The sequence below is a fragment of the Erpetoichthys calabaricus genome, chromosome 9, assembly GCF_900747795.2.
Source record: "Erpetoichthys calabaricus chromosome 9, fErpCal1.3, whole genome shotgun sequence".
In the NCBI taxonomy this organism is placed as follows: Eukaryota; Metazoa; Chordata; class Cladistia; order Polypteriformes; family Polypteridae; genus Erpetoichthys; species Erpetoichthys calabaricus.
Genome location: NC_041402.2, coordinates 45,590,018 through 45,616,123, shown reverse-complemented (window position 1 = coordinate 45,616,123; position 26,106 = coordinate 45,590,018). Strand labels below are relative to the sequence as shown.

The following is a 26,106-nucleotide window of genomic DNA, read 5'->3' as shown; positions in this document are numbered from 1 at the left end:
CAACTGCGTCTTTCAGGACGTGTTCACCCATCAATACATAATTTTGCGGCGTATGCTATGCCGCGGGTTGGCTAGTAGTATATATTTACATTTATATACATACACATTTATATACATTACATATATATATATGTAAAAATACTGTATATGGTAATAAAAAAGTAGGATTCACTACCTAATAAAGCAAAAAGGAAAAACAAAAATCTAAGTCAGAAAGGCAAATGTAAAAATATAGGAATTTAGAAAGAGAAGATCAGAACATGAGTGGCAAACCTGATTAAAGGTCACCTCCAGCTTGACATGTTGCCTTCCAGTATGTGAAGTGTTTTAAATTCACATTAAACTTTAGATCCTATTTGGAAATTAATTTATCATTTATTTATTTATTTATTAATTAACTGGATTTATTTGGCATTAGAGACAAACAATTAGATTGGGAAGGCTTTGTTTAAATTATTTTCTTTTTTCTTTCTTGAATAAAATCATTGATCTGATACTTGACTTACATAGCACTCTATAGTTACAGACCACATGAACCTCAGCGGTCAACAGTCAAATGACCTAATGCTAATAAAACGTGAAATATTGCTAACTCTGAACTTTTGATGTCTTTGAAGTGAAACATAATGTGACCTCAATGTACAGAAACTCATGACTGCTAGTTGAAGGAAAATGAAATATCTAAATGAGGTTGAAAGGATTTGCAATACAGGAAGATGCTATATTTCATACAAAATCGTTGGTGAATGATACCTTAATAAGGAATTTTGGAAAAATGAACAGAAAAATTTTTTTTAGTGTCTTTTCAATCATCATTTATTTAATTCATTGCCAATACCTAATTTGATTTTAACAAATGAAGAGAATCTATTGAACAACATACAATACAAAAAAACACCACGGATATCTTTGCAGAAGCATTTTTATTAATTTTCTAAGTTCTTATACTTCCAAATTCAGAATACATAAGAAAAAAGACTTTAGTAGAAGGTTTGTGTACAGAATCACCAAATAACAACCAACTTATAGCAGTTAAAGCAAATTAATTGTAGTTTTCTTTGAGACTGGGCTTCAGCATGATCTCTTATAATGATTTTCACAAAATAGATTTTAGTCACTGAATCTAAGATAAAGTAAAATAAAAATAATAAGTGAACACAGTTTTAGAAATTGACTATTTCTATCATAAAACACTTAGAAATATGTTCCATTGTTATTTAGAATTGTCATTTCCAATTTCTTTACCCTGTATGATAAACACTGTAATAAATGAGAAACCACAATTATATTTATCTAACTATATAATGAGCATTTATAATTACTTTTTGAATAATGCTAATGAAAGAGTTAAGAATTAGATTACTGATTATGTATATATACTGTACCTTAAACTGATATAGTTGTGACCAGAAAGAACTATTTAAGCTAATGCCTCAATACTTTAAGGTTTAATGCTTACCCCTCTGAATTCATCGACCCACTTCTTATGCTGAATAACTAAACTCCACTAAGACGCATTCTCCGTTAAAATTTTGGAGCTCAGTGCTTTTAGCTCTGTGGTTTTTTCAGTTACCTTGCTTTCTGACACATCAGGTTCAAGCCATCGGGGGCCACAGCTGTATAGACCTTTCCGTCACCAGATACAGTTACAACTTTCCCTTTAATGCACACATCATAACGACCACTGGGGTACTGCTCACTCTTGGGTTGGTAAACCACACTTATGGTACCAGTGATGGTTTTTTTATTTGGGTTCAATGCTTGGATCTTCCTCATGTCACCTTTATTATCATCCAGAACAACAATCCTCTTTCCTGTGACCTCAGCTAACACACGAATGTCAACCACAGTGGCTGGTCTTTTGGTATTTTTAATATCAGCAGCATAGGCTTTTACAGCCTTCTGCATTTTTAGTGCAGTGGGTGTGAGATCTTTCTTGTAGTCTACAACATTTCCAGTGGAAACTTCTTTAGACTTTATAAAAGTATCAGCATCCACTTTTATCTTATCTTCAAGATATTTATTAATTTTACCGTTAACTTTATTCTGAGCAATTTCACAAGATGGTTGGAGAACTTCTGCTGGCAAACCAAAGTAAGCACATCCACTAGTGAACCTGCAACTTCAACTGCCAGCTCCCCTTTAAAGCCATCTAAAAGTCTGGATTCATTTGTGGTTAACATTATTTTTTGTGCTTTTTCTGCCATATTGTTTTCTTGAATCATTTTCTCAAGATCCTCAAAGTATTTTCCATTAAATTGATTAGAAATAGTGATAACCGAAGCTATGGCATCTGCCGCCAAAGCACTCATATAAGTTGCTTGGATGATACCCAGAGCAATTTTAAGTTTTGCTTTAGACTCTTCAGAAGCATTACCAAGGACCTTAAGCAATGAAGAATGCAGTTTTTTCTGCCACTCCAGACCCTCCTTATCCGATTCCAGCACTGTATCGGCAACATCCTTAGAGATATTCTTCAACTTCTCTGTACTATTGCTATCTGACAACAAGACATTCACTTGCATGCAGTTCTTTAGATGTGACAGCACCACAGTATCTGCCAGAGGCTATAAGGGCTCCTGTTTCATATTCTTCTGTACTGATTCAAGTGCTGCTTCCTTTGCCTTATTTCTAATTTCTTCCACAATTTTATCCAAAAATATATCCTCTGTTTTACTAAGAACCTCAATTGCAATTTCTTTGCCAGCATATTTAAGAACATTCTTTATATTATCCTTTAGAACATGCTTAAGCCCAGTCTTGATCTGTTTGCTGAGAACTTTGGGCAAAGATTTCAATTTCTTACAAATGGCTTTGATTGCCGTCATTGTTGCTTTAGTTCCTTTAGCAATAACCTTGCCGATTCCAAAGCTGATCAAGGAGAGGCCAACAAAAATTGCTTTCTCAATGGCCCATGAGGCCCAACTGAATTCTCCAGTTATCATGGCTTTGGCACCACTGATGCAGTCTGATATTCCTCACTAATCAATGCCATACCAACGTTGGCTAATGTACCACAGGTTATAGCAGTAAGAATAATTCCTGCAACAAGCTGTAAAACTCCCAGGAGGAAGACAAGCAGACCTTCCCAACAGAACCTGGGCTTCTCCTTAACAGTATAGATGTTGACCAGGCCCAGTTTGTAAAACTCATAGAGTTCTTGATGAACTTCAGACTGTGCATCTGGGACCAGTGCAAAAACGGAGGTTTCTTCCACAATAGCATCCCTTCCCTTATCCTTGATCTCTTTCAACTTCTTCATGGCTTCCTCAATGTTTTTATTAAAGAAATTAAGTACTTGGCATCTTGTCATTATGTGATTCTGGAATCTGGTGGTTTCCTCATTTTCTTTGGATGTACTAGCAAGTTTAACTAACTGCAAGGTCACCACGCATTGTTCTTTGCAATTGGCCAGAGATTCTTTTGCTTTTTCCAAATCTTCCATTGCTTTGTTTAAGTAATTGTCTTTTGACAGCTTTAGTGTGCAGTAGGCATGGCTGTAAAAAGCAATAGAAGCCCAAGACGGATCAAGAGCCATGCTTTTTTCGAACAAGCGGGAGCTGACTTCAAATTTTTCATCAAAAAGTTCTTTATTGCCAAACCGGATGTACTGATAAAATGCTAGAACATGGAGATTCTTCTGTGTTGCACTGTTGCTTAGCCTTCGCAATATCGGAAGCCAACAGCTCATCTCTCTTCAATTCCAGTATTGGCTTAGACTTAAGTTGCAGCCATATTCCCCAGTATTCATTTAGAACAGCTACAGTTGCCTTCTCATCCTCCACATCTTCAATCTCATTGTACACAGAAAGTAAGATCTTGCAATACTGGGAAAATAACTCTTCTCTTAAGAAGATCTCTGGAATATCATCATCTATGTAGTGTAGCACACGTGCTTTTGCTACTTGATCTCTGATCCTTTTCACTGCCCCTAGAGTGTTGACCTCGCCAAGGTATTCTGGCATATGGTTAGTGCACACAATCAGCTGAGCAGAGCCAGGCTTTCCTTTTCGAGCTATGCGGCTAGAAGCCTGAAGTTCAACTCTTGCATTCTGGGAAAGGAAGGAGAGAACACAAAGAGTCCGTTCTTCTGCCAGCCAAATTAGTGGCGATAATCACATCACCAGGTGCCAACACAGCATCTAAAATTTTTGCATTAACATTGCCACTGCGTATATAGAGCTTCAGCTGGCCTCGCACAAAAGGTTTCAGTGCCTTTTCAATTTCAATGGCTCTGTTGATGCTCTCACAGATCACTAGAGCAGCTCTGTCTTTTCCAGTTGAACTGGCAGAGATCTGTTCCTGAACTGTAGCACATATTTTTCTTCTCCATTCCTCAGACGTGTTTGTCATCTCACCTTGAACTTCAAATAACTTTCTTCTGTTAAATGTTGGTATACGGCAAGTGGTAAGGTTTGTGTAGAGTTTGGAAAGAAACTCAATATTTGCATCAGTGCGCAGAGTTCCAGTTGTGCCAAAAATTTGGCCTTGATACTTATTGAAGTAAGAGACATTGGAGATAAATCAGTAACCATGTCCACAATCACTAATTTTTTGTCTGATGTTTCATTTCCAGAAACTGCTGTATGCCATCTCCCCATTTTTTGTTTAGTTCAACAATCCCAGTAGATCTGAAGTCCACTGGCAGGATGCAGTCACCTTTGACAACATATTCCCTGTCTGGCTGCAGCTTAATTGCTAAAAAAGCATTTTCTACCCATGTCTGCATTTTTGTTTCTACAAGGTTTTTTAAAAAGCCTGGGATGCTATGTTTCTCAGCGTTGTTGGTACAAGGTGTGAACTGGAGATGTTCCAATACGTAACTGTGAACTGGCTCCCAGAGCTGTTCATCTGAATCACAAAGCAAACAGCAGAGTCCATTGTCCAGCACAAGGAAAGGAAGTCCAGGAGTGCTGTCATCAGTAGTCAGCTGAAGTATTCCATTTGCATCTTGAACGTATGTTGAAAAGTGGTATGGAATGTAATCTTCGAGGACATTGAAAAACTTCAGCATGGCATTCTGATTGATAGTTTTTAGCTTCTCATTAAGTTTATCCTTTGTCACTGGCTCCAATTTCCTTTGAAAATCCAGATGGAGCAAAGCTGTTCTCCTCTGCAATTTCTAAAATGTCGATTGGTACCTCTAAGCCCAGGTTATCTCCACTTAGACAATCAAATATGCCTTTGTAAAAAGGTACAGGAGGGCCGCGAATAAATACTTTGTTCTCTGTGGCAACCAAACCATGCTGATTTACCACACTCCAGATCATGGCTAGGATTGTGTTAAGATGCTGAAGGCTTATCATATCACTTGACAAGTAGGCTAAGTGAGCTGCACTCCTCGATCCAGCAGCAAAGAATCCACTTCATCCACAATGATACAGTCAAACTGACAACTGGGTCGTACTTGTTTTAACTCAAAGGTCTGGCGCAGATAATCAGCTGCAAAAGTCTCTACTGTCCCATAGACAATGTCAGCTTTGTAACAGATGGATCTCTCTTCATCTTTGGTTTTGTTAGTGTTTGTATACACTGTGATGCTAAAAAGCTTATAAAAGGGGATCCAGTCTTCTGCATCTCGCTCACAGAGTACAGAAGAACTGGAAACAACATCCACTTGTTGTCTCATTTGTACTCGCATGGCCACAAACATTGCTATGATGCAAGACTTCCCTTCTCCAGTGCCAACCTCAAGTAACTTACTGTATTTTGACAAGGCTAGCAGGCACCAGGTGACCATTTGAGTCACTCTTGGGTAATAGTCAGTCACTTTAAACACTCCTTTGCACAACGTGAATAAAATCTTTTCAAGGTCTTCAGCATTTTTATTGGTATTCAGAGATCTTTTGGTATATTTTCAAGTATGTCACGTTCATTCACTTTGAGTGCAGCAATTGTTTTTTGGATGCCTGAAACAATGCAGCGCACCTTGTCAAGATTTTGAATGTCAATGCTTCCAGTCTTTTTAATTTCTTCCAGAACAGTGTCAAGTGACTTTTCTTGTTCTTTTTTCAAATCCTTTTCAAATTCTTGATACAGAATTTCTGTTCCAAGGTGGTCAGTGATCTTGTTACCATCTTCATCCTGCCAGGTTGGAGGGACACGGTAGATTTCAATCAGATGTAGCACTTTCGTGAGCGGGGCAGGATCATTGCAGCTCTATACTAAGTCATACATAAAATCCATAGCTTCATTGGGTCGCCATAGGCCATATTGGACAATCCTCAGAACTCTACAGGTCAGTTCAGAATATGCTTCCTCATTATAGGCTCGAGTTGCTGCACTTAGCAGAACCTCAAAGCACTTTTTCTCCACACTTGTGATCTCTTGTCCATGTTTTGGTTCACTGACTTCTCTCAGGCACTTCTGTAGAATTTCTAGAAATTTCAAGAGAAAGACTTCTTCTGCAGGAAGATTCTCTGTCTGTTATCTCCTTAGTTATCTTTACAATGTTACATTGATATGTGCTTTCCAGCATTCTTTTATGTACTTTCAGCAAAGCCTGTGTGAAATGAAACATTTCAGTTATATTTTCTCCAGCATTATTCATTGTCTCTACCAGATACAGGGCTTGGTTAGTGATGCCCTCTTGCAAACTGCTGTCCTCCGCTTTAAGAGATGTGAGCACAAGTTCTGTGAGTAGCACCTGTGTATAGACAAGAGCAAGTCTGCCTGGGGGATCAGAAGGCCAGTCTTGGAAAAGCAGTGTTTCCAGAGATTTGAGGTGAGTGCAGTTAGTGTCATGTTATAAAGTGGTATTCCACTCTTGGCACATAACACAACCATGAGGTTTTCATTATCAGTTTCATGATTTTCAAGGTGAATTTTGATGGTCCCAAACTCAACAAACTGGGTGACTACAATGTCTGTTGTGGTTTTCTGCTCCATCTTCTCACGGATTATGTCTTCTTCCTGTTCTGTTTTGGCCTTAGCATTCTTAAATGTCTGATCCAGCCTCTCTTGAAGCTCCCGTTTTTCCCTTTCTTCAGCTTCTCTCTTTTGTCTTGCCTCTTCTTCCATTCTTTTCCTGTCTGCTTCTTCTCTTTTTTCTTTCTTCAGCAAGTCTTCTTTCTTCTTCCTCCCTTTTTCTCCTTTCCTTTTTCTTGCTGCTGCCTCTTTTCTGTCTCTCCTCTTCTTGCTGTTGTGATGGATGGCCGGCTAAATATTCCGGCCCACCCCTCCAGGCAGAGCTCTCCTAACAGCATGGAGGTTCTCCGAATTCCAACCGGGGCTCATGGACCTTGTAGTTTGTATGCGCAGCCCTGCTGGATACCATGGGGGCCACCAGGAGTCGCTGTAGGGGGGCTGTCAGACTGTTATGTGCCCTATAACCTGGAAGTATGTCCTGGTCACATGAACAGGAAAAATGACGTACTTCCAGGTTGAAGAAAAGGACTTTTACCCTGACCCGGAAGTAATAAGGACTTGTGGATTGTTGGACAGGAACACCTCCGGATCAAGTGGTATAAAAGGACTCTGGGAAAGCCCAGACACTGAGATGAGCTGGGAGGAAGGGTGGCTAAGTGTCTGGGAGAGGAGCATAGAGAGAATTGTGTATAGAGAGTATTGATTATTGTATGAGTAGTGTGGAGTGGAGGGTGCTTAGTGCACAGGATTATTATAAAATAAATAATAATTGTACATTTACCTGGTGTTTGGCGTGATACCTGAGGGTTCAAGAGGTCGATAAAAGCCTCTACTGCTACACTGGCTTAGTCGGCAGGACTCTCTGGCCGTCGGTTGGCAGAGGACCTGTATTTAAAACAAATATTGTGTACGCAGAAAACCCTAAGAAGGTCCCGCTTGAACGCACGGAGGGGGAAACACTACCTTCTACAGAGAGCGCTGCGACTGTGAGCCTTGCTAGACTTCGGACCACGATGGGGAAGAAATCCGGCAAAAAGAATGGGAGGTCACTTTCGGTCCTTCGGTGAGGTTGGTTATTCCCCGATGGATCCGAGCTCCCTGAAAGGGAAGGGGGAGGCGAGTGAAGCAGCGCCAACAAGGACAAAACGTAAAGAGGAGCGGGAGGTGACTGAGCGGTCCACCGATAAATTAGAAAAGGAGGATTGCAGTCAGCCGGTAGCAGCCACCCGATCCTCTACGGACTCCAAGTCCCAAGAGCCTTTGCGCGACCCAACCGAGCACGTGCCAAGAGCGGGCGTGCTCATTGGCTCCCGGCCGGCAGGCAAGGAGAAGGCGGAAGCAAACTTATCTGCGGACGAAGTAAATAACTTTGTGGATGTGCGGGCACTCGAGGAGGTAATCGAGCCCGTACGCAGTTTATTACAGATGCTGCTGGGACTGAAAAAACAAGTAGAGGAGCTGGGAGCAACAGCCGTGGAGGAGGAGAATGGAGGAGTACCTGCGGCGATTACGCCGAGAAGCCCCGGTCCTGGTTAATGAGGCGGTACATGTAGGTCCAATCCGTACCGTGCAAAATAAAGGGACACAGTGTGATCAGGCCCCGCGGTTAATAAGTAGTGGGTGCCAAAGCACTGCATGCCCAATGAGAGAGAGCGGAACGATAACCGAGTGGTCGGGTGAAGGACCGATCGAGCCGGGGCAGCTGTATAAGACGGCTCCCCGGAGCGATGCAGACCTCAAGACCCCGACCCGCGCTATAAGGGAGTTAACAGTGGTAATAGAAGGGGCAGGGGAAGCGCCGATCGAACCGGTGCAGCTGAAAAGTGCGGCCTCCCAGAGCGATGCGGTGCTGAGGACACCGCCTCCGAATAAACGTAGGTCAACTGCCGTGCAAACAGCAAAGGGGCTCTCCTCTTCCAATAGAGAGGCCCAAACTGTGCACAAGCCCCAAAGTAAGCAGGAGATCCCCAAAATAAAACGCGGGTCTCCTGACAAATCGGAAGGAAGGGCTGAGAGTACCGAGGCGGCCTTAAAACCTCCTTGGTGGAGAAAAGGGCGGAGTTGCCGGAGTTCCCGCGGTGCTTCCAGTCTCGCGGAGGAAGACAACTAGGAGGGCGACGTCTTTGCTACAACTGTCGTCAGCTGGGCCACATGTGGCGAAGTTGTCCTCGGAGGACAGGGGATCGGAGGAACAGCCGATACACCGTTCCCCCTAGGTTCTCTGGGGAGTCTCGACAACACAGCCAAGGCCCGACTGATGGTGTCTCCTGGAGGAGGACGTCCCTGGCGGGGCTGGATGCTCCACCCCTGTGGACTTCGCTAAGGGGAGGGAACTGTGATGGATGGCCGGCTAAATATTCCAGCCCACCCCTCCAGGCCACCAGGTGGAGCTCTCCCAACAGCATGGAGGTTCCCCGAATTCCAGCAGGGCCTCATGGACCTTGCAGTTTGTATGCGCAGCCCTGCTGGATACCATGGGGGCCACCGGGAGTCGCTGTAGGGGGGCTGTCAGACTGTTATGTGCCCTATAACCTGGAAGTACGTCCTGGTCACATGAACAGGAGAAATGACGTACTTCCAGGTTGAAGAAAAGGACTTTTACCCTGACCCGGAAGTAATAAGGACTTGTGGAATGTTGGACAGGAACACCTCCGGGACAGGGGGTATAGAAGGACTCTGGGAAAGCCCAGACACTGAGCTGAGCTGGGAGGAAGGGTGGCTAAGTGTCTGGGAGAGGAGGATAGAGAGAATTGTGTATAGAGAGAGAGTATTGATTATTGTATGAGTAGTGTGGAGTGGAGGGTGCTTAGTGCACAGGATTATTATAAAATAAGTAATAATTGTACATTTACCTTGTGTTTGGCGTGGTACCTGATGGTTCAAGAGGTCAATAAAAGCCTCTACTGCTACACTGTCTTCTTTGTTCTTCTTCTGCTTTTCTTCGTCTTTCCTCTTCCTCTCTTCCTTGTCTTTCCGCTTCTTCCCTTCTCCTTCTCTTCTTCCTCCCTTTTCCTTCTTTCTTCCTCTTCACATTTCTTTTTTTTCCCCTTTCTTCTCTTTCAAGTCATTCTCTTATTGGCGGATAGAAGCAGTCAGGACACTTGTATTGATTGTCTTCCCCAACTTCTCTGTAATATTGGCCACCATTGTAAATGTAGACATACAGTAATATCCCTCCTGCCAGTCCTTTCTAAAGTTATTAAATGATGTGCAAGGAGGAAGGCTAGTACCACAGACACAACAGTTACATCCATGGCATTCTGATGGTTGATTCCCCATGGTTAACTTGAATGACAGACCTGAGTCAATGAATTGTCTTCAAATTAAAATTTCATTAAAAAAGAAAAAAGTGGAATTGTGTTAAAATGTCTTGATATACTTGAACATTTACTTGATCAAAAATCAAGTAAGAATCTACAATTTATTATTCAAAATTATTTTGAAGCATTAAAACATTACATAATTTGCTTTGAGATATATGTAATGGATTCAGAAAGTTCTCAAATACCTTTACTTTCTGCACACTTTATACTGTTGTTGGTTTAACTATAAATGGATAAATTTGCAATGTTTGCCCATCAATCTACACACAATAACTCATAATAACAAACAGAAAATGTGTTTTTTGAAAGTTCAGTGAATTTATTAAAAACCAAAAACTGAAATTTCCTGTTTATTTAAGCACTCCATATTGTGGTCAGGTGTATCCTGGTTGCTTTGTTTTTCCTTCAGGCGTGTGTAGAACCTAATTGAAGTCTACCTTTGGTAAATAGAATTGATTGCACGTCGTTTAGAAAGGTACACATCTGTGTATATGAGGTCTCACAATTCATGCTGCATGTCTGGACAAAACCCAAGCCATGAAGTTCAAGAAAGCCACAGTAGGTCTCCACCATCAAGTTGTGGTGAGGCAAAGATCAGGATAAGGATAAAACTAGGGCTGGGCGTTTAATTGAAAAGTAATCAAAATCGACATTCAGAACCTATAAACGATCAAATTTTTCCAGGTCAATTATTTCAATTACTTTCCCTTTAAAAACACTACCGCGTGTGGAGTCACGTGACCCCGCTCCGTTACGTTACGTTATTCGACCGACATGTCGAGCATGGAGAGCTTAAACACTGACACAACTGAGCAACAAGAGCAGCTTGTACCAAAGAAAAACGCAGTCTCCGTCATTTGGACACATTTTGGCTTCAGTAAGGATGACATCGAACAAAATGAAGTCAGATGTAGACACTGTAGAAAAACAGTTTCGACGCCCAAAGGTAACACCACCAATTTGTTTCAACACTTGAAGCACAATCACATTACTGAATATTAACAGTGCATGGCTCAAAAAAAACAAAGAGAAACTGACAAGCGCCCAGCAACAAGTGCCTCCGCAAAGCAGATGTCGATAACACAAGCGTTCACAAATGCCACACAGTATGAGAAGAGTTCAAGAAGATGGAAAGAAATAACTGATGCTATTTGTTATTACATCGCAAAGGATATGACTCCCTTGGCTACAGTGGAGCGAAGCGGGTTTAAACACCTCGTTAAAACTCTCGACAGAAAATACACTGTGCCATCGCGATCACATTTTTCTACAACTGCGCTGCCAGACATGTACAAGACATGTTGTAAAAATGTAGCTGCTGAACTGAAAAATGTTCAACACTTTGCAGCCACATCTGATCTCTGGTCAAGTAGGACAATGGACCCATTCTTGAGCCTTACTTTGCACTACATTGACGACGATTGGAAGCTGCACCAGAGATGCCTTGAGACGGCATATTTTCCAGCCGATCACACGGCAGATATGATTGCGCAAGGTCTGAAAGATATGCTTTCTGAATGGGACCTCGCGGAAGAAAAACTTTCAGCCATTACGACAGACAACGGTGCTAATGTTGTCAAAGCTGCTGCACTTAATGGATGGTTACGGCAGCAGTGTTTTGGACACCGACTACACCTTGCAATTGGTAAGTACACGTCAGCTTAATTAAATATAATAGCATTGGGATGTTATCAAATTGGGCATATCTGGTGTTTACTATATTCTGGCTACGCTAAATTTGTTCATAAAGCACCTTTATAAATGTTACAATATGCTTGATATTACATTGTCACAATGTTAAGTTCACATTACAATGTAACAGAACACTACATCATTAAAGTAAAAATCATTGTGTTGTAAAAATGTGTTGTTAATCTGATATTATTTAAGAAATATAAGAGGCTCATTAATTTTGGTACTGTTAAAGCTTCAGGTATAAATAAAATAGTCAATAATAATAAAAAAATTATTAATTTTGTGTGTTTCAGAAAATGGATTGACAGATCAACGTGTGACACGTGCAGTGAGGGTGTGCAAAAACATAGTCAGTGCTTTTTCCTATAGCTGGAAAAAAAAGAAGGCATTAATGAAGGTGCAACAAGAACTGAACCTGCCACAACACAAGCTAAAAACAGCATGTGTTACCAGATGGGGATCGATGCAAATGATGATTGCAGGAGTCCTCGAACAAAGGAAAGCTATTACACAGGTCCTTTCTGAAGACAAAAAATCCAGACACCTTGTTCCATCGTGGGCTGACCTGGATGTCTTAGAGGCTGTCAGCAAGGCTCTTTCCCCCTTGATGGAGTTCACAGACGCCCTATCAGGGGAAGAGTATGTGACCATTTCATTTGTAAAGCCTGTACTGCACATCCTCAATTCACGAGTGCTTGCTGAGGAGGAAGATGATGTGGAGCTGACTAAAACTATCAAAACCAGCATCCTCAGGTACCTTAAGGAGAAGTTCTCAAATCCTATCACAGAAGAGCTACTGGACACAGCCAGTTTTGTTGATCCCAGATTTAAAGCTACCTACATTTCTGCTCACAATGTCCCCACCATTCAGGAGAAAGTGAAAACAGAGATGGAGAAGATGTCAGAAGCTGAAGTCTGCAGAGAAAGTCAGATTACAGAGACTGCACAACCAACAACTTCATCAGCAGTAGCAAAAAAGCAAAAGAGGTCATTAGGAAGCTTTTTTTAAAGGGAGTGAGGCAACACCTTCAGCAAGTTCAGCTACACCCACTCTGTCACTTCAGCAATCGCTAGAAGCAGAGATGAGCAGCTATTTGGTGTCCCCCATGCTGGATAGTGAGGCAAATCCACTGGACTGGTGGAGGAAGCATCATGTACACTTTCCCACTCTAATTAAGGTGGCAAAAAGTATCTCTGCATACCAGCTACTAGCTCCCCATCAGAGCGGGTTTTTTAGTTCGGGCGGAAACATTGTTACATGCCTCAGGTCCTGCCTGAAACCTGAAAAGGTTAACATGCTCGTGTTTCTTAGTAAGAACTTAGAGTAAATTCATGTTCATATAGTGACACGACAAGATCGCTAAGATCACCTCATGCAACAGTGTTTAGAGAGTTCTATTTTCATTACAACAATCTATTGTTTACATTGATACATTGCACATTAAAATATTTGTTTACAGAAGATGCAAGAAATGCACTGTTTAAAATATTATTTACAGGATATATAAGTGTTATTTTATTTAGAAGAGATACTGCTTATTTTCTACTTTTAATAAGAAAAACATTGAAAATAATTTATTTTGTTTCCAAAAGTGCAAGTTATTTATTTTTACTTTTTTTATAAGAACAAAGTGACTGTTCATTTTAGGCAATGTGTGCTTTAATTTCAGTTGTTCAACATTGATGTTCAATAAATAATCACAGATAGTAGATAGTGTGTTTCCTTCAATTATTTTAAAATCAAGTAATGCACCCTTCATTCAAAAATCTCTCACTTGTAATATGTAAGCATACTTACTGTACAAAACTTGTCAGTGAACTATGAGGGCAAAAATAAATAAATAAATAAATAAAATAATCGTTCATTAATCGTAATCGAGTTAAAATGTTCAATTAATCGAGATTTTGATTTTAGGCCAAATCGCCCAGCCCTAGTCATAAAACTATTTCTAAAGTTTTGAGTGCTCCCAGGAGCACAGTTTTCTCAATTATTGTGAAATGGAAGAACTTAATAGAGTTGGCTGTCTGGCCATACTGCGTAGCCAGGCAAGAAGGACCCTGGGTCAAAGATGTGAGAAAGAACCCAATGATTACTCTAACAGACCTTCAGCAATCTCTGCTGCGAAGGGAGACCCTTTCAGAAGGACAATCATCTTAGCAGCACTACATCAATCAGGTGTTTATGCTAGAGTGACTAACTCCTGCTTGGTATTTGCCATATGGCATTTAAATTACTGTGAAAGCATGAAGAAACTATTTTATGGTCTGATGAGACAAAAATGTAAATTCAGCACTATGTTTGGTGAAGTCCAGGTAGTGCGCATCACCTGTCTAATACCATCCCCATGGTGAACTATGGTGGTGGCAGCATCATGCTATGGGGGTGCTTCTCAGTGGCAGAAACAGGAACACAGCCAAATACAGAGAGGTCCTTGAAGTAAACCTATTACTAGGATGGGGGTGACGATTCACCTTTCAGCATGAGAATGACCTAAAGTATACAACCATGACAATGCTGGAGTGGCTTTGGGACAAGTCTCTGACTGTCCTTGAGTGTTCCAGACACAGCCCAGATTTAAATCCCAGAGAATATCTGTGCAGGGACCTGAAGATGTACTGTTCTGCAAAGTACTGAATTAAGCTAGGGTTTGAATACTTATATGAAGAGGAGATTTCAGTTTCTGATTTTTAAAAAAATGTGGAGACCTTTCTGAAAAATGTTTGCGCTTTGTCATTATGTGTTATTAAATATAGATTGAAGGCCAAAAATAGCAAATTCATCCATTTAAAACTAAATCTAGAGCACAATAAAGTGAACAGAAAGTAAAGCGTTCTGAATGCTTTTTGAATATACTGTATGTAGTATAAGAGCCATTTGCCTATAAATTAGTGCATAGTGTATGAGAGGTTCTTATAACCCAAACAAGCTAAACTGAAATGGAATATTCTAACTACAGTATTTATGTCCCTCTGATTACAGATTAGTCTAAGTGACCTGCCTTGCCATGTGTAAGGCATGGAGGGCACACGGTTTCAAACGGTGCCTTAAAGTGCTCAGTTGTATGTGCAAAGCTGTATGTTTAGAATGTACTGAATGTGAAGCAGAGCAAAGAGAAATAATTCATCCTTAAGTATAGAAACAATTGATGTTTAACAAGAAGAAACATTTTTCTTTTTTTTGCCTTTTATTATATGTGTGAAATATATTTTCTCTATACTTGTGTGCATTATTTGCTTGGAAATTTCACTGAACCTTTTAAAACAAACTTTTTTGGACTGAGAGATTTCTTTTGGCACATATCTGGCTGATGATTGATCCTGCCTTACTCTCAGCTACATATAATGCTGTCAAAAATTTAAATTGAAATGAAATTCTAGTGTGCATTGTAATGAATATTAGTCACTCAGTCATTTTCTAACCCACTTAGTTTTGAACAGGGCCATGGGGGTCTGCTGGAGCCTATCTCAGCTAGCATATGGTGCAAGGCATGAACAAACCCTGGACAGGTGCCAGTCCATCGCAGAGTGAACACACACACACACACACATACACATCAACCCCAACCACACACTACAGCCAATTTAGAATTTCCAATTCACCTAACCTGCATGTCTTTGGACTGTGGGAGGAAACTGGAGCACCCAGGGGAATCCCACGCAGACATGGGGAGAACATGCAAGGAAGACCTGGGACGTGAACCTTGGTCTCCTTACTGTGAGGGAGCCACCGTGCCCCCCAGTTATTATTGCCAACTGCTAAATCAAAACACAATCTTTAGTAGTCCAAAAAGACTTTCTCAAATGTTCTCAATCTGGAGTCTCAAGTTTAAGGCAGGAGCCAGTCTTGGATGTATTTCCAGTCCATTTCACACTTTTTTTCACAAGTTTACAAAGTCATAAATAAACACAGTTACTTTAAATAAAGCCTTTGATCTAAAATGAAAACCAAAACAATATTTGCAGTAATATCCAGTGGGATAACATTGTATAATGGTATCCTAATACTACACTCCTTTCATGAAATGCTCAAATAAAAGAACCCTAACCCACCTACACTGATGATCCACTGTGAGATATTGAAGGTTAAAATAACAGAATATAACAACATAGTCCATCTTGAGAGGCGTTGTTATTTCTCTAGAGTTATAAATAACAATGCTAGCAATCCCAGAGTCTTATTCTCTATAATTGATCATCTGCTAAACCCAGGTCACTCAATGGAATGCCTCCAAAAAACTTCCAGTGAAACTTGTGAGGCTTTTGCTGTATTTTCTAATCAAAAAATTAATGATATTAGAAATAATATAGTACATCTCCCCAACACTGATCCTCGTAAACCCTGGTACTCCATTATAAACAAATTAAATCCTTTCACAAGGATAGATTTATCTGATTTATGTAAAATAATTTCTCAACTGAGACCATCCACCTGCGTCCTTGACCCAATACCAACAAGTTTTTTCAAAGAAGTATTGGGCGTGTGTTGTGATGTGAGATTTTACATATAATTTGATAAATGTTTTGTATGTCTTTTATTTGTAATTTGGGCAAAGCAATGTAATTTACTGTCCCCAACCCCCCCCCCTTAGGAATGGGTCTGTTTGAATTTTACGACAGGATTTAAACCAGTTTGGCAAGTGTTTCTTTGCTAAAGTCATTTCTACCCCCGCAAATGGGCTAAGGTGTAGTTTAACATATGGTTTGCGGGCAGGTGTTAAGATGTTCTATTTCCCCCATTGGTCTGAAGTATGCCTGTTTGGAATTGGCTTGGTTCAGAGGCCTTTAAGTACTACGACGCCCTATTGGCTGTAGGGGTTCGACAGAACTTCTATAAATGTATGTGTTTTAACCTCACAAACTCTCTCTTACTAACCAACATCTGAAAGAAGCATCTCTCTTGCTAACCTGTGATGATGAAGAGCACAGCTCAGCAGCCATTTTGAACAGACATGTGGCTGAAAGCTGAGCACCAATGATGCCTTAACTAGAGACATTTAAGTGACTAGAAGACTGTGTGCCACCTGAACTACATATCATCATTTAGTCAGGTTGTATGGTTGCCAATATTCAAATGTACTTTGCATTTTGTTATTATTTATGAATATTATCAATAATACATTGTTTAAACTGTAACTTAACTTCTGCTTGTCTTTTTACTACATCTAATTGCCTGAGGTTATAGATATAGAAGGGAAGGTGGGGATAAGTTATATACAATATTACCTTATAAACAGTGGTAAGTCTGTGAGATTAGGCATTCTAAGGCTACATATTAATAATACAATAGAGGAAAGTAGAGCAATATATATTACTCTACCAAGACAAAACAATTGGTGTAGTCCGGCAGGATTTTGCGGTAACCATTGTTTTGCACCTTGTCAGACAAAACAATTGGCATAGTCGGGCAGGATTTTGGGGTAACCATGTTTTGCACCCTGTTTGCAAATACTATTGATGTGTGTGTTTATGTATGTGAATTTTAGGGCATCCAGTGTACAAATGCGGTGGAAGTAAAACATTGTTTGGTTGCTGAATGGAATATAACCAACAAAGTGTAGAGACTTCATGTGTGTCACGAAGACACCCGCATGTTTATTAGTGCTGGTGGTACTGACTCCCTAATTAAAGTGCTAGGGAGTGATGGGACATGCATGCATCATTCATACGGCACTTATTCGTTTAGGATCTTTGTGTATGTACGTGTATGTTTGCTTACAGGGGCAAAAGTAGGCCAACCCATAACGAAGGTGGCAAATTGTATTAGATTAAAATTGTAGACTCAGAAATGCCTAAATTCATATTAAAGTCAGCCATCTTCCAGTGGAGTGGCAGAAGCAAGCAGGTTAAAGCTAGGAAACCTGTAGTGCAGGTAGAGAAAGCAGAAGCTGAGCTGAGCATGCCACAAAATGGAAGGGGGCTGGAAGGATTAAAAGCAGGAAAACAGAAATCAGGTATAAAGAAGACAGCTGCTGTTATAAGAGGTTTACTATCTTGCATTATTGGTAATAAGGAAGATCAGTATAAGGAAGAAAATAGCAAAGTGAATGAAAGTGAAACTGGAATGTTGTGTGAAAGTTTTGAAAGATGTAACAGTTGGTGTGAAAATTGTGAAGTGCTAGCATGTAGAACACCCACTGCTGAAGTGGAAAGCACAGAAAGCAGGAGGAACAAGGAGAGAAAACCACCCATGGTGAAAGTTAGGGCAATAGTAATGGGATCTTACTGGAACCCTAAAACATGGGTGGGTGACTTACCTGAGACAGATGGTGCTCAGATAAAGAGTGGGAATGTGAGTGCGAGGAAAATGAGATGCAGGAAAGGAAGGGAAAACAGCAAGGGTGTTTACTTCCAATATTCTCCAATGCACCACAATCTCGAGGTGATTCTGAGGTCTGTCCAGCAGTTAAAGAACATGCTACACCAATAGATATTTCACCACTGTTAGGAAAGCTAACCAGTGCTGCATTGAAATTTGATTTAGGACAAAGAAATCACATAGAAGGCAGAGGAGCTGGTGAGTGTGAATGGCAATTGTTGACTAGAGGGCATGAAATGGATAATGGCATCAGGATACTGAGTAAAGAAAGTGTGGAATTTAAACAAAGAACAATGGAAATGAAAGGAATTCGAGTGTTTGTGTGTGAAAGGTCTAAAAGTGCTAATGCAAGAATGGTTGAGTTGGAAAGAAAGTGCACCAGTTTAAGATTTGGTTTGAATGAACCAAGACAAGCCAAAGAACAAAGGATGGGGGATGGTGCAGCAGGAAGGTTTCCAAGCTCAGACAGCAAGCCAGGAATGCACAGGGGTGTGAAAGTCCTAACAGCTGTGCTGGAGGCAGCAATAATTAAAAAGCACACACACTTCGGTTCAGTAATTCGAAACCTGACTGACCAGTTGTTTAAAAAGACAGCCTATGAATCTCCCTGTAATAAAATGGAGAAAAGTGAGCTGGTCTTTAGTAAAGAACACAGGTCAGTTTTAGGAGAGATGCTGGATCTGGCACTGGGAGTTTGGAGAGGTTACAGCCCACACTTTCAAGTAGCAGTTACCATACAATAAAATAAAAAATAAAAAGGACACACAGGGAAATGAAAAAAATAGAAGGGTAGCGCAGGAAGACAGGAAAGGGAAAATAGTTATTTCTGTTTCAATTTTCTGGCCTTTTGTAATAGTGCTACTTCTATTGTAAGGTTTTATGGACTTTGCCTTCACTATTTATTACCTGCACCAACACAATCAGCAGAGTAAAATCCATGCAGGAGAGTGGGTTACCATTAGCACATTGGAGCAGAGTGGCAGAGTGGCAGTGTGGCCAAGCTGTTCCAATGAATGCCTGGAAGCAAAGTTTGAGTGTTGGCACCAGGTTTAACAACCAAAAAGTTGAGATGGACAGAAACTGCTTTGTCACCTTCCATTTTGCAGACCTGCCTACATAGTGGAATGAAAAAAAAAGAAACAGGAAAAGACAATAAGCAAAGATTAAAGACAAAGACATGAAGAAGAACTGAACAGACAGCAAGAAAAAGATACTTACTGGGGTTTAAGTGAGTAACAAGTCCACAAGTCACATAATAATAGGACTAGTCAGAATAGCTATAGTTTAAAAGGAAAGGTTTGTTCATTACTGCAGCAAATTTATATTCCAAGGGGTGGAAACTGAACAAATCAGTTAGGAATCTATACTAATTAATAAAAGGCAAAGCCCTCACTGACTCACTGACTCATCACTAATTCTCCAACTTCCCGTGTAGGTGAAAGGCTGAAATTTGGCAGCCTCATTCCTTACAGCTTACTTACAAAAGTTAGTCAGGTTTCATTTCAAAATTCTACGCGTAATGGTCATAACTGGAACCTGTTTTTTGTCCATATACTTTAATGGAGGAGGCGAAGTCACGTATCGCGTCATCACGCCTCCTACGTAATCACGGGAACTAAAAACAAGGAAAAGATTTACAGCACGAGTCAAACGCGGGAACGAAGGTAAATGACATTGTTGAGTGTCTTTTAATACTGTGTAAGCATACATATTAACACATGTGCAATTAAACGTGTGCATTTACAGGGTGATTTCTCAGGCTTAAAAGCTCACCTTTTATCAAACGCGAGAACAAAGTTAAATGACGTTGTTGAGTGTCTTTTAATACTGTGTAAGCATACATATTAACACATGTGCAATTAAATGTGTGCATTTATGGGGTGATTTCTCAGGCTTAAAAGCTCGCCTTTTATTAAAAAGGTAAATGCAAACTGTTTTCATTCTGAAGGGCACAAACCACATTAGATTTCAGACGTTAAACGCACAAAAATGTCGGTACACCAGATAAATAAGCGCAACATATTATCAGTTGTATTGTATTCTTACAATACATATAGAAATGTGTTAATCGTTAACTAATATTATGGGATGGTGTTTTTCGACTCGTGCCTTGATTTAAACGATTGCATTTCTTGGTGGGTTTGCGTAGCTTATTGTCAATATCTTTACACCTCTTTTTAAGACTTAATTTAAAAAGGTTTTCTTTTCTTTTTAATTAAAATTTAAAAGCAATACTTCACCGCTGTGAAGCCCCTCTAGCGCTGACGTCCGAGGTTCGATTACCGTAAGCGAGTGCAGTGAGTGTGTACGCCTGATGAGCCAAGAATAAGGGGGAAAGACATGTCGCGTACTCTTTGCATTATTTGACAGTAAACTATTTTCAACCATTCTATGATCTGCTTCTCACAACTGAAGGCACCGTGGCTGATGTTACCTCACTTGCTGGCCAACCATAAGCGTTACCTGGTAGGTAACCAGCCATTCACTTCACTCCCTTACGGGAATCGAACCTCGGACGTCAGTGATACAGGCGAAGCCCCTAAAATTGCGCCACGGCATGTGGTTCGTTTATTTGATAACATGTAGATCGGGGTAATTACATTCACGGCATTCGTAGTCTGATTCACAATCTGATTGTATGGGTGGTTACCTACCAGGTAACGCTTATAGTTGGCCAGCAAGTCAGCTCGAAGTGATCACTCGAGTGAAGGCATCTTCACAAAAACACAGATCCTTAACAAACTGTTATTAGTATATTTTCCCTCAATTTAAAAAGGTTTTCTTTTCTTCTTAATAAAAATTTAAAAGCGGTAATTCGCCGGTGCAAAGCGCATGGATTTGAGCGACTGACGCATACAGACATATTCATGAGTGCAGGTACTTCGGAAAGAAAGCACCGTGTAAACCTAAACTTTAAATTAAGTTCATAGACCTACAAAAGGTTGCCATTGATTTGAGGCAAGATTGCTTTTCTCCTGTACAACTATACGTTGCATTCTCAAGAGTGTGCTTGCACGGCTTCGGATATATATATATATATATATATATATATATATATATATATATATATATATATATATATATATATATATACTGTATATATATATATATATATATATATATATATTTATGTAAGCTTATAAGTACTGCCTTACTTCTCTTTAAGAAAGGAAGATGTAATGATACTTGATTTAAACGATTCCATGTCTTGGTGGGTTTGCGTAGCTTATTGTCAATATCTTTACACCTTTTTTTAAGACTTATTGACTGAAACGGGCTTTCACGATAAAAGTTAGGGCTTTGCTACAGGATACACCCTCCACAAGTTAAGCAAGTAAAAATAAAATATATATTTCTGTTTTATTTAAACCTTTTAAGTTCGTATGCATAGCCCCATTTGGCTGTTTTACTTTTTTTTTTTCTTTCTTCAGTAATATTTAATCTCCTTAAAGAAAAAGAACATATGCATTTTACTTTTTTTGTATCTCTTTAGTAATATTTTAGTGTAAAAGGATAACCAGTATTTAAAACTTTTATGTTACTTTATAAATTTATTTTACACAATGTTGAAAAATTAATAAGAAAGCTACATATTTTGGCAGCTGCTGCTTTAATTTTCAATGAAATGAAAAAAGCTCTCCAAGAGAAAACGTCAATGAAGAAGAAACAGTTTGCACTAAAAAGGAGAAACCCTCATTTATAAAGGTTTGCTGCAGATGACTTAACTGAAAATAAATTAATAGTTCCTATGTGTATAATACATATTTATCTATTTTACTTATGCCTTTATTCCAGCAACTTGCAACATCTGAGGTACAATTTGTTACATTACTTTTGTTTTTTGCAGCACAGGCAGGTGAAGTGACGTCCTCAGGGTCACACAGTGGTGTCAGTACCAGGATTTGAACTGACAAGCTCCGGGTTTGCTGAAATATTACTGAAGAAAGAAAAAAAACGAAAACGGGCAAATAGGGCTATGCCTACAAATGTCCATCCATCCATTATCCAACCCGCTATATCCTAAATACAGGAGCCAATAAGTAGATATGTATATATACAGTATATATATATATATATATATATATATATATATATATATATATATATATATATATATATATGAATGTATGTATATATGTATGTCTATATATGTAGATATGTAAATTTGTATGTGTATATATATATATATATATATATATATATATATATATATATATATATATATATATATGTATATGTAGATATGTATATATATATATATATATGTATATGTATATATGTATATATATATATATATATGTATATGTATATATATGGTTACATAACCTCTTTAACACACTACTTCTCCGCTGCAAAGTGCGGGTATTTTGCTAGTTAGAAATAAACTTGATGCATTAGGATTAAAAGTCAAGACGGAGGTAAAGAATTTAGGGGTAACTATTGACTCTGACCTGAATTTTAAATCACATATTAATCAGATTATTAGGACAGCATTTTTTCACTTAAGAAATATAGCAAAAGTTAGACCTCTTATAACATTGCAAGATGCTGAGAAATTAGTTCACGCTTTTGTTTTTTAGTCGCCTAGATTACTGTAACGCACTCCTCTCAGGACTACCCAAAAAAGACATCAATCAATTGCAACTAGTGCAGAATGCAGCTGCTAGAATCTTAACTAGGAAAAGAAAATCCGAGCACATCGCTCCAGTTTTGATGTCACTACATTGGTTACCTGTGTCATTCAGAATTGACTTTAAAATACTGCTTAGGGTTTATAAAGCCTTAAATAATCTCGCTCCATCCTATATTTCAGAATATCTTTCACTTTACACTCCAAATCGTAACCTTAGATCTTCAAATGAGTGTCTGCTTATTATTCCGAGAGCTAAACTTAGAAGTGGTGAGGCGGCCTCCTGCTGTTATGCACCTAAAATCTGGAATAGCTTACCGAAAGAAATTCGCCAGGCTAATACAATGGAGCTTTTTAAAAAAAATGCTAAAAACTCATTATGCACCAGCACCACCTAATCAAAGCACCATGATGTCCCTACATTGATGGATTAAAGGCCAGAAGTCCATATGACCGTCATCATCAAGTTCTTCCATGTGAACCCTGAATACAATAAGGACTGATTGTGAGGTCATTTATGTTAGGTGGAATGCCTAGAGGGGGGCTGGTGGTCTCGTGGCCTCAGAACCCCTGCAGACTTTATTTTTTTTCTCCAGCTGTTTGGAGATTTTTTGTTTTTTTTGTTTTTTCTGTCCTCCCTGGCCATTGGACCTTACTTTCACTCTATGTTAATTAGTGTTCCCTAATTCTATTTTCTAATTTATTTTGTCTTTTTTCTCTTTCTTCATTATGTAAAGAACTTTGAGCGACATCATTTGTAGGAAAATGCGATATATAAATAAATGTTGTTTATGACTCAATGGGAAACAACAACAATCCTTTTCTGCTTTTTTAATATACATGCATAACTAATTCGGATTGGAATGTTTTTTTTTTTTTTTGCAATTTAGCTCTCTGAATAGGGGAGAGAAAGGGGGTTTATGAGTGTTCAGTATGGTAGATTTATTTATTTATTTTTGTAACATAGCGAAAGTAATATTGTATCAATTATGCAATTGTGACACATTGATTGTGTTTTACTGTCTCTGCATAAACTAATTATAATTAAAGTATATTACTATTATAACCATAACATTCTCAAACCCGCTTAATCCAATTCAGAGCTGCAGGGGGCTAGAGCCTTACATGTCACCAATTATGATCATAATCAGGATAATGAGTGATTATCTGTAATATCTTCATTTTTAAAAATATTAGTGCTTTGACTATTTTGCAAGGTTTCATCTTATAGGTTCACCCAATTCTCTTAGACTCAAGAAATATGAGAAAAAATAAAATTTGTCTTCTAAACATTACCAAAGTGTGATAATTCCCCAGAGGATCTCCCTTTTAGCCTTTATAATAGATTCAGTAAAGGAGAAAACAATTATCAATTGACAAGTCTCCCCTTCACCTAAACAAACCAAGGTTTTTCATCTTTGTTGTCTTTTTTATTATCTTTTAATCAGGAATTTTGAAGCCATTATATTTCTGACTGCTACCTTGGCAAAAATCTTTAAGAAGTTTAAGTAGTGCTATTACAGTACAGCATTAAGCATTTTTTGCTGAGTTAAACATTGGAATATTCAGGATGACAATTTTATCTGTAGTTTTAGACCTTTGAACTGTTTGTGATTTCAATAGTACTTGCAAAATTTCCCAGATGGGTACAATCTTTCAATATAGTATATATTGTCACACGTGCGCATCGATGGACCTCCTTGCCGGCTCAGTCGAGGTATGTAGTAACCCACCGAGCTCAGAGGGGGTGCTGCCGCTAACATTGTCATCTCCTTCTTTGCGCAGAAGCCACCCGGTGAAGGCATTTGACCCCATTTCTGGTGTAACTGCCATAAAACCTCAGCTGTCATGGAAGCAGGCATCATTACTCGCTAGAGCAACCCGCCGGATAGAACTCCACTGGAAACAATTGCAACCTTCTACTCTTGTTTTCTGAATTCCCTCATATGGGACGCACACCAACGAGTGTCATTTCTTTTGTTTTGCTTTTCAATGTCTATGGACAATAAAAGGTATGATCCGTTTGGTGTCTCAAAATTGTCTCACTTTTTCAAGACCTGTAAATTTCTGCACTCGACCACAACATACCTATTTACACTTTGCATGAGAAAAGCGTAAGGGAATTATTTTGTGCAGTCAGTTACTTGTGGGAATGCATTCACTTTGTTAACGTGTCTGATCTGTGTTGCAGATAAAGGGGAACTTCACACCAAGTGCATTTGCCATGATATATTTGCCCAGCAACCTGGGAAAAAGATAAAAGTTGTTTGGTTTGTCCACATTGACTTTGATTAACCATTTCAAGGAAAGACCAGCTTTATTTTGGTGGACTCACATTCCACGTCACTAAAGGTGTTTCTTTTACACTGCATGTCTACTAGCACAGCTATAGCCACCTTGCGCCTTATCTTTGCTACACATGAATTACTACATGTTATTGTCTCAGACAACCCATTGGTATTTCACAAATCAGTTACCATATATTCATGGCTATTTATGGAGCCTGTTACAAAAGTAAATAAAGGCTCTTTCTGGAACCTTCACGTGGATGAGTCTCTTGGGAACCAAAAATTGTTCCCCTGTGGCACTGCCTTTTCTAAGTAAGAGAAAAGGTTCATTCCATTCTTATAGCCTGAGAGAGAGACAGTCAGATGGCTGACATTCATGATATTGTTTTTGATTTTAAGTTTCTTTTTAAACGGTGTACTCGTTTGGTCTCCAACACCTCACCGTGTCCTCATTATTCTTACACTGAATATTTCTGCTCACAGAATTAAAATAACATATTTACCCTAAATTTAAAACTGCTGTGATGTCCCTATCTGACCCATCTACAAATCCAATATCTTCATATGGAATTTGCAAAGTGTAGCTGAACTTGCACAACTAAGTTAAATAATGGGTGTGAGAACAGGCTTCTCCAAATAAGAATAAGACTGGCTGAGTCCTTCTCTCTGAGGAAGACATCTTAGCAGTATGCAGTAGAAAATATATGTGTAGTATCTGAGTGGCAGTATTGAAGTGAGAGTGACAAGATGAAGTTAAACTAAACTGAACAGACCACCCATTGTTTTCAAAAATGAATTTACAGTATATTTTGTCTGTTCTTTAGCTTTTAATGTAAAAAATGGTTTGTTAGATATTGGCTGCATTTGCCAATTTCTGTTGTTCCTTCCTGATTAGATTCTTCCACCGTATCTGATGGAGTTTGAGCTACATTATTGATAAATGTTCATCAAAATGCCAATTTACTTGATACTTTTTTTCTACCTGTA

The 26,106-nt window shown here is 39.1% G+C and overlaps 3 protein-coding genes and 1 long non-coding RNA gene across 6 annotated transcripts in view; 2 read left to right on the top strand and 2 right to left on the bottom strand.

Moving 5' to 3' along the window:
- The window catches only part of LOC127529112 (uncharacterized), a 740,943-nt gene that overhangs the window by 421,156 nt on the left and 293,681 nt on the right, over window positions 1-26,106 (bottom strand). The gene's annotated exons all lie outside the window — the stretch shown is intronic.
- LOC114657229 (uncharacterized) overlaps window positions 764-26,106 on the bottom strand; it is a 454,729-nt gene continuing 429,386 nt past the window's right edge. For 2 of the 3 annotated variants that reach the window (XM_051931641.1, XM_051931642.1), the window contains one exon: window positions 1,555-2,009. In XM_051931641.1, the coding sequence (XP_051787601.1) occupies window positions 1,570-2,009 (440 nt within the window). In that variant the 3' untranslated portion in view covers window positions 1,555-1,569. Of the gene's footprint in view, window positions 839-1,554; window positions 2,010-26,106 lie in introns of those variants that run through there. The other variant, XR_007935800.1, reaches the window with a different exon arrangement.
- LOC127529118 (uncharacterized) overlaps window positions 1,174-26,106 on the top strand; it is a 430,004-nt gene continuing 405,071 nt past the window's right edge. The window contains exon 1 of the long non-coding RNA XR_007935801.1: window positions 1,174-1,446. This is a non-coding gene — a long non-coding RNA (uncharacterized LOC127529118). The remainder of the gene's footprint in view (window positions 1,447-26,106) is intronic.
- On the top strand, window positions 11,251-13,233 carry LOC127529115 (E3 SUMO-protein ligase ZBED1-like). The gene is made up of 2 exons (XM_051931657.1): window positions 11,251-11,754; window positions 12,960-13,233. The coding sequence occupies exons 1-2, from the start codon at window positions 11,262-11,264 to the stop codon at window positions 13,211-13,213; spliced, it is 747 nt and encodes a 248-aa protein (XP_051787617.1). The 5' UTR covers window positions 11,251-11,261; the 3' UTR covers window positions 13,214-13,233.

Excerpts from the sequence above, each read along its gene's own strand:
- LOC127529115 (XM_051931657.1), top strand. The coding sequence starts at position 11,262 with ATGTCGATAACACAAGCGTTCACAAATGCCACACAGTATGAGAAGAGT. Across the intron at positions 11,755-12,959 it reads AGCCATTACGACAGACAACG|AAGCAGAGATGAGCAGCTAT; the intron begins GTGCTAATGTTG and ends AGCAATCGCTAG.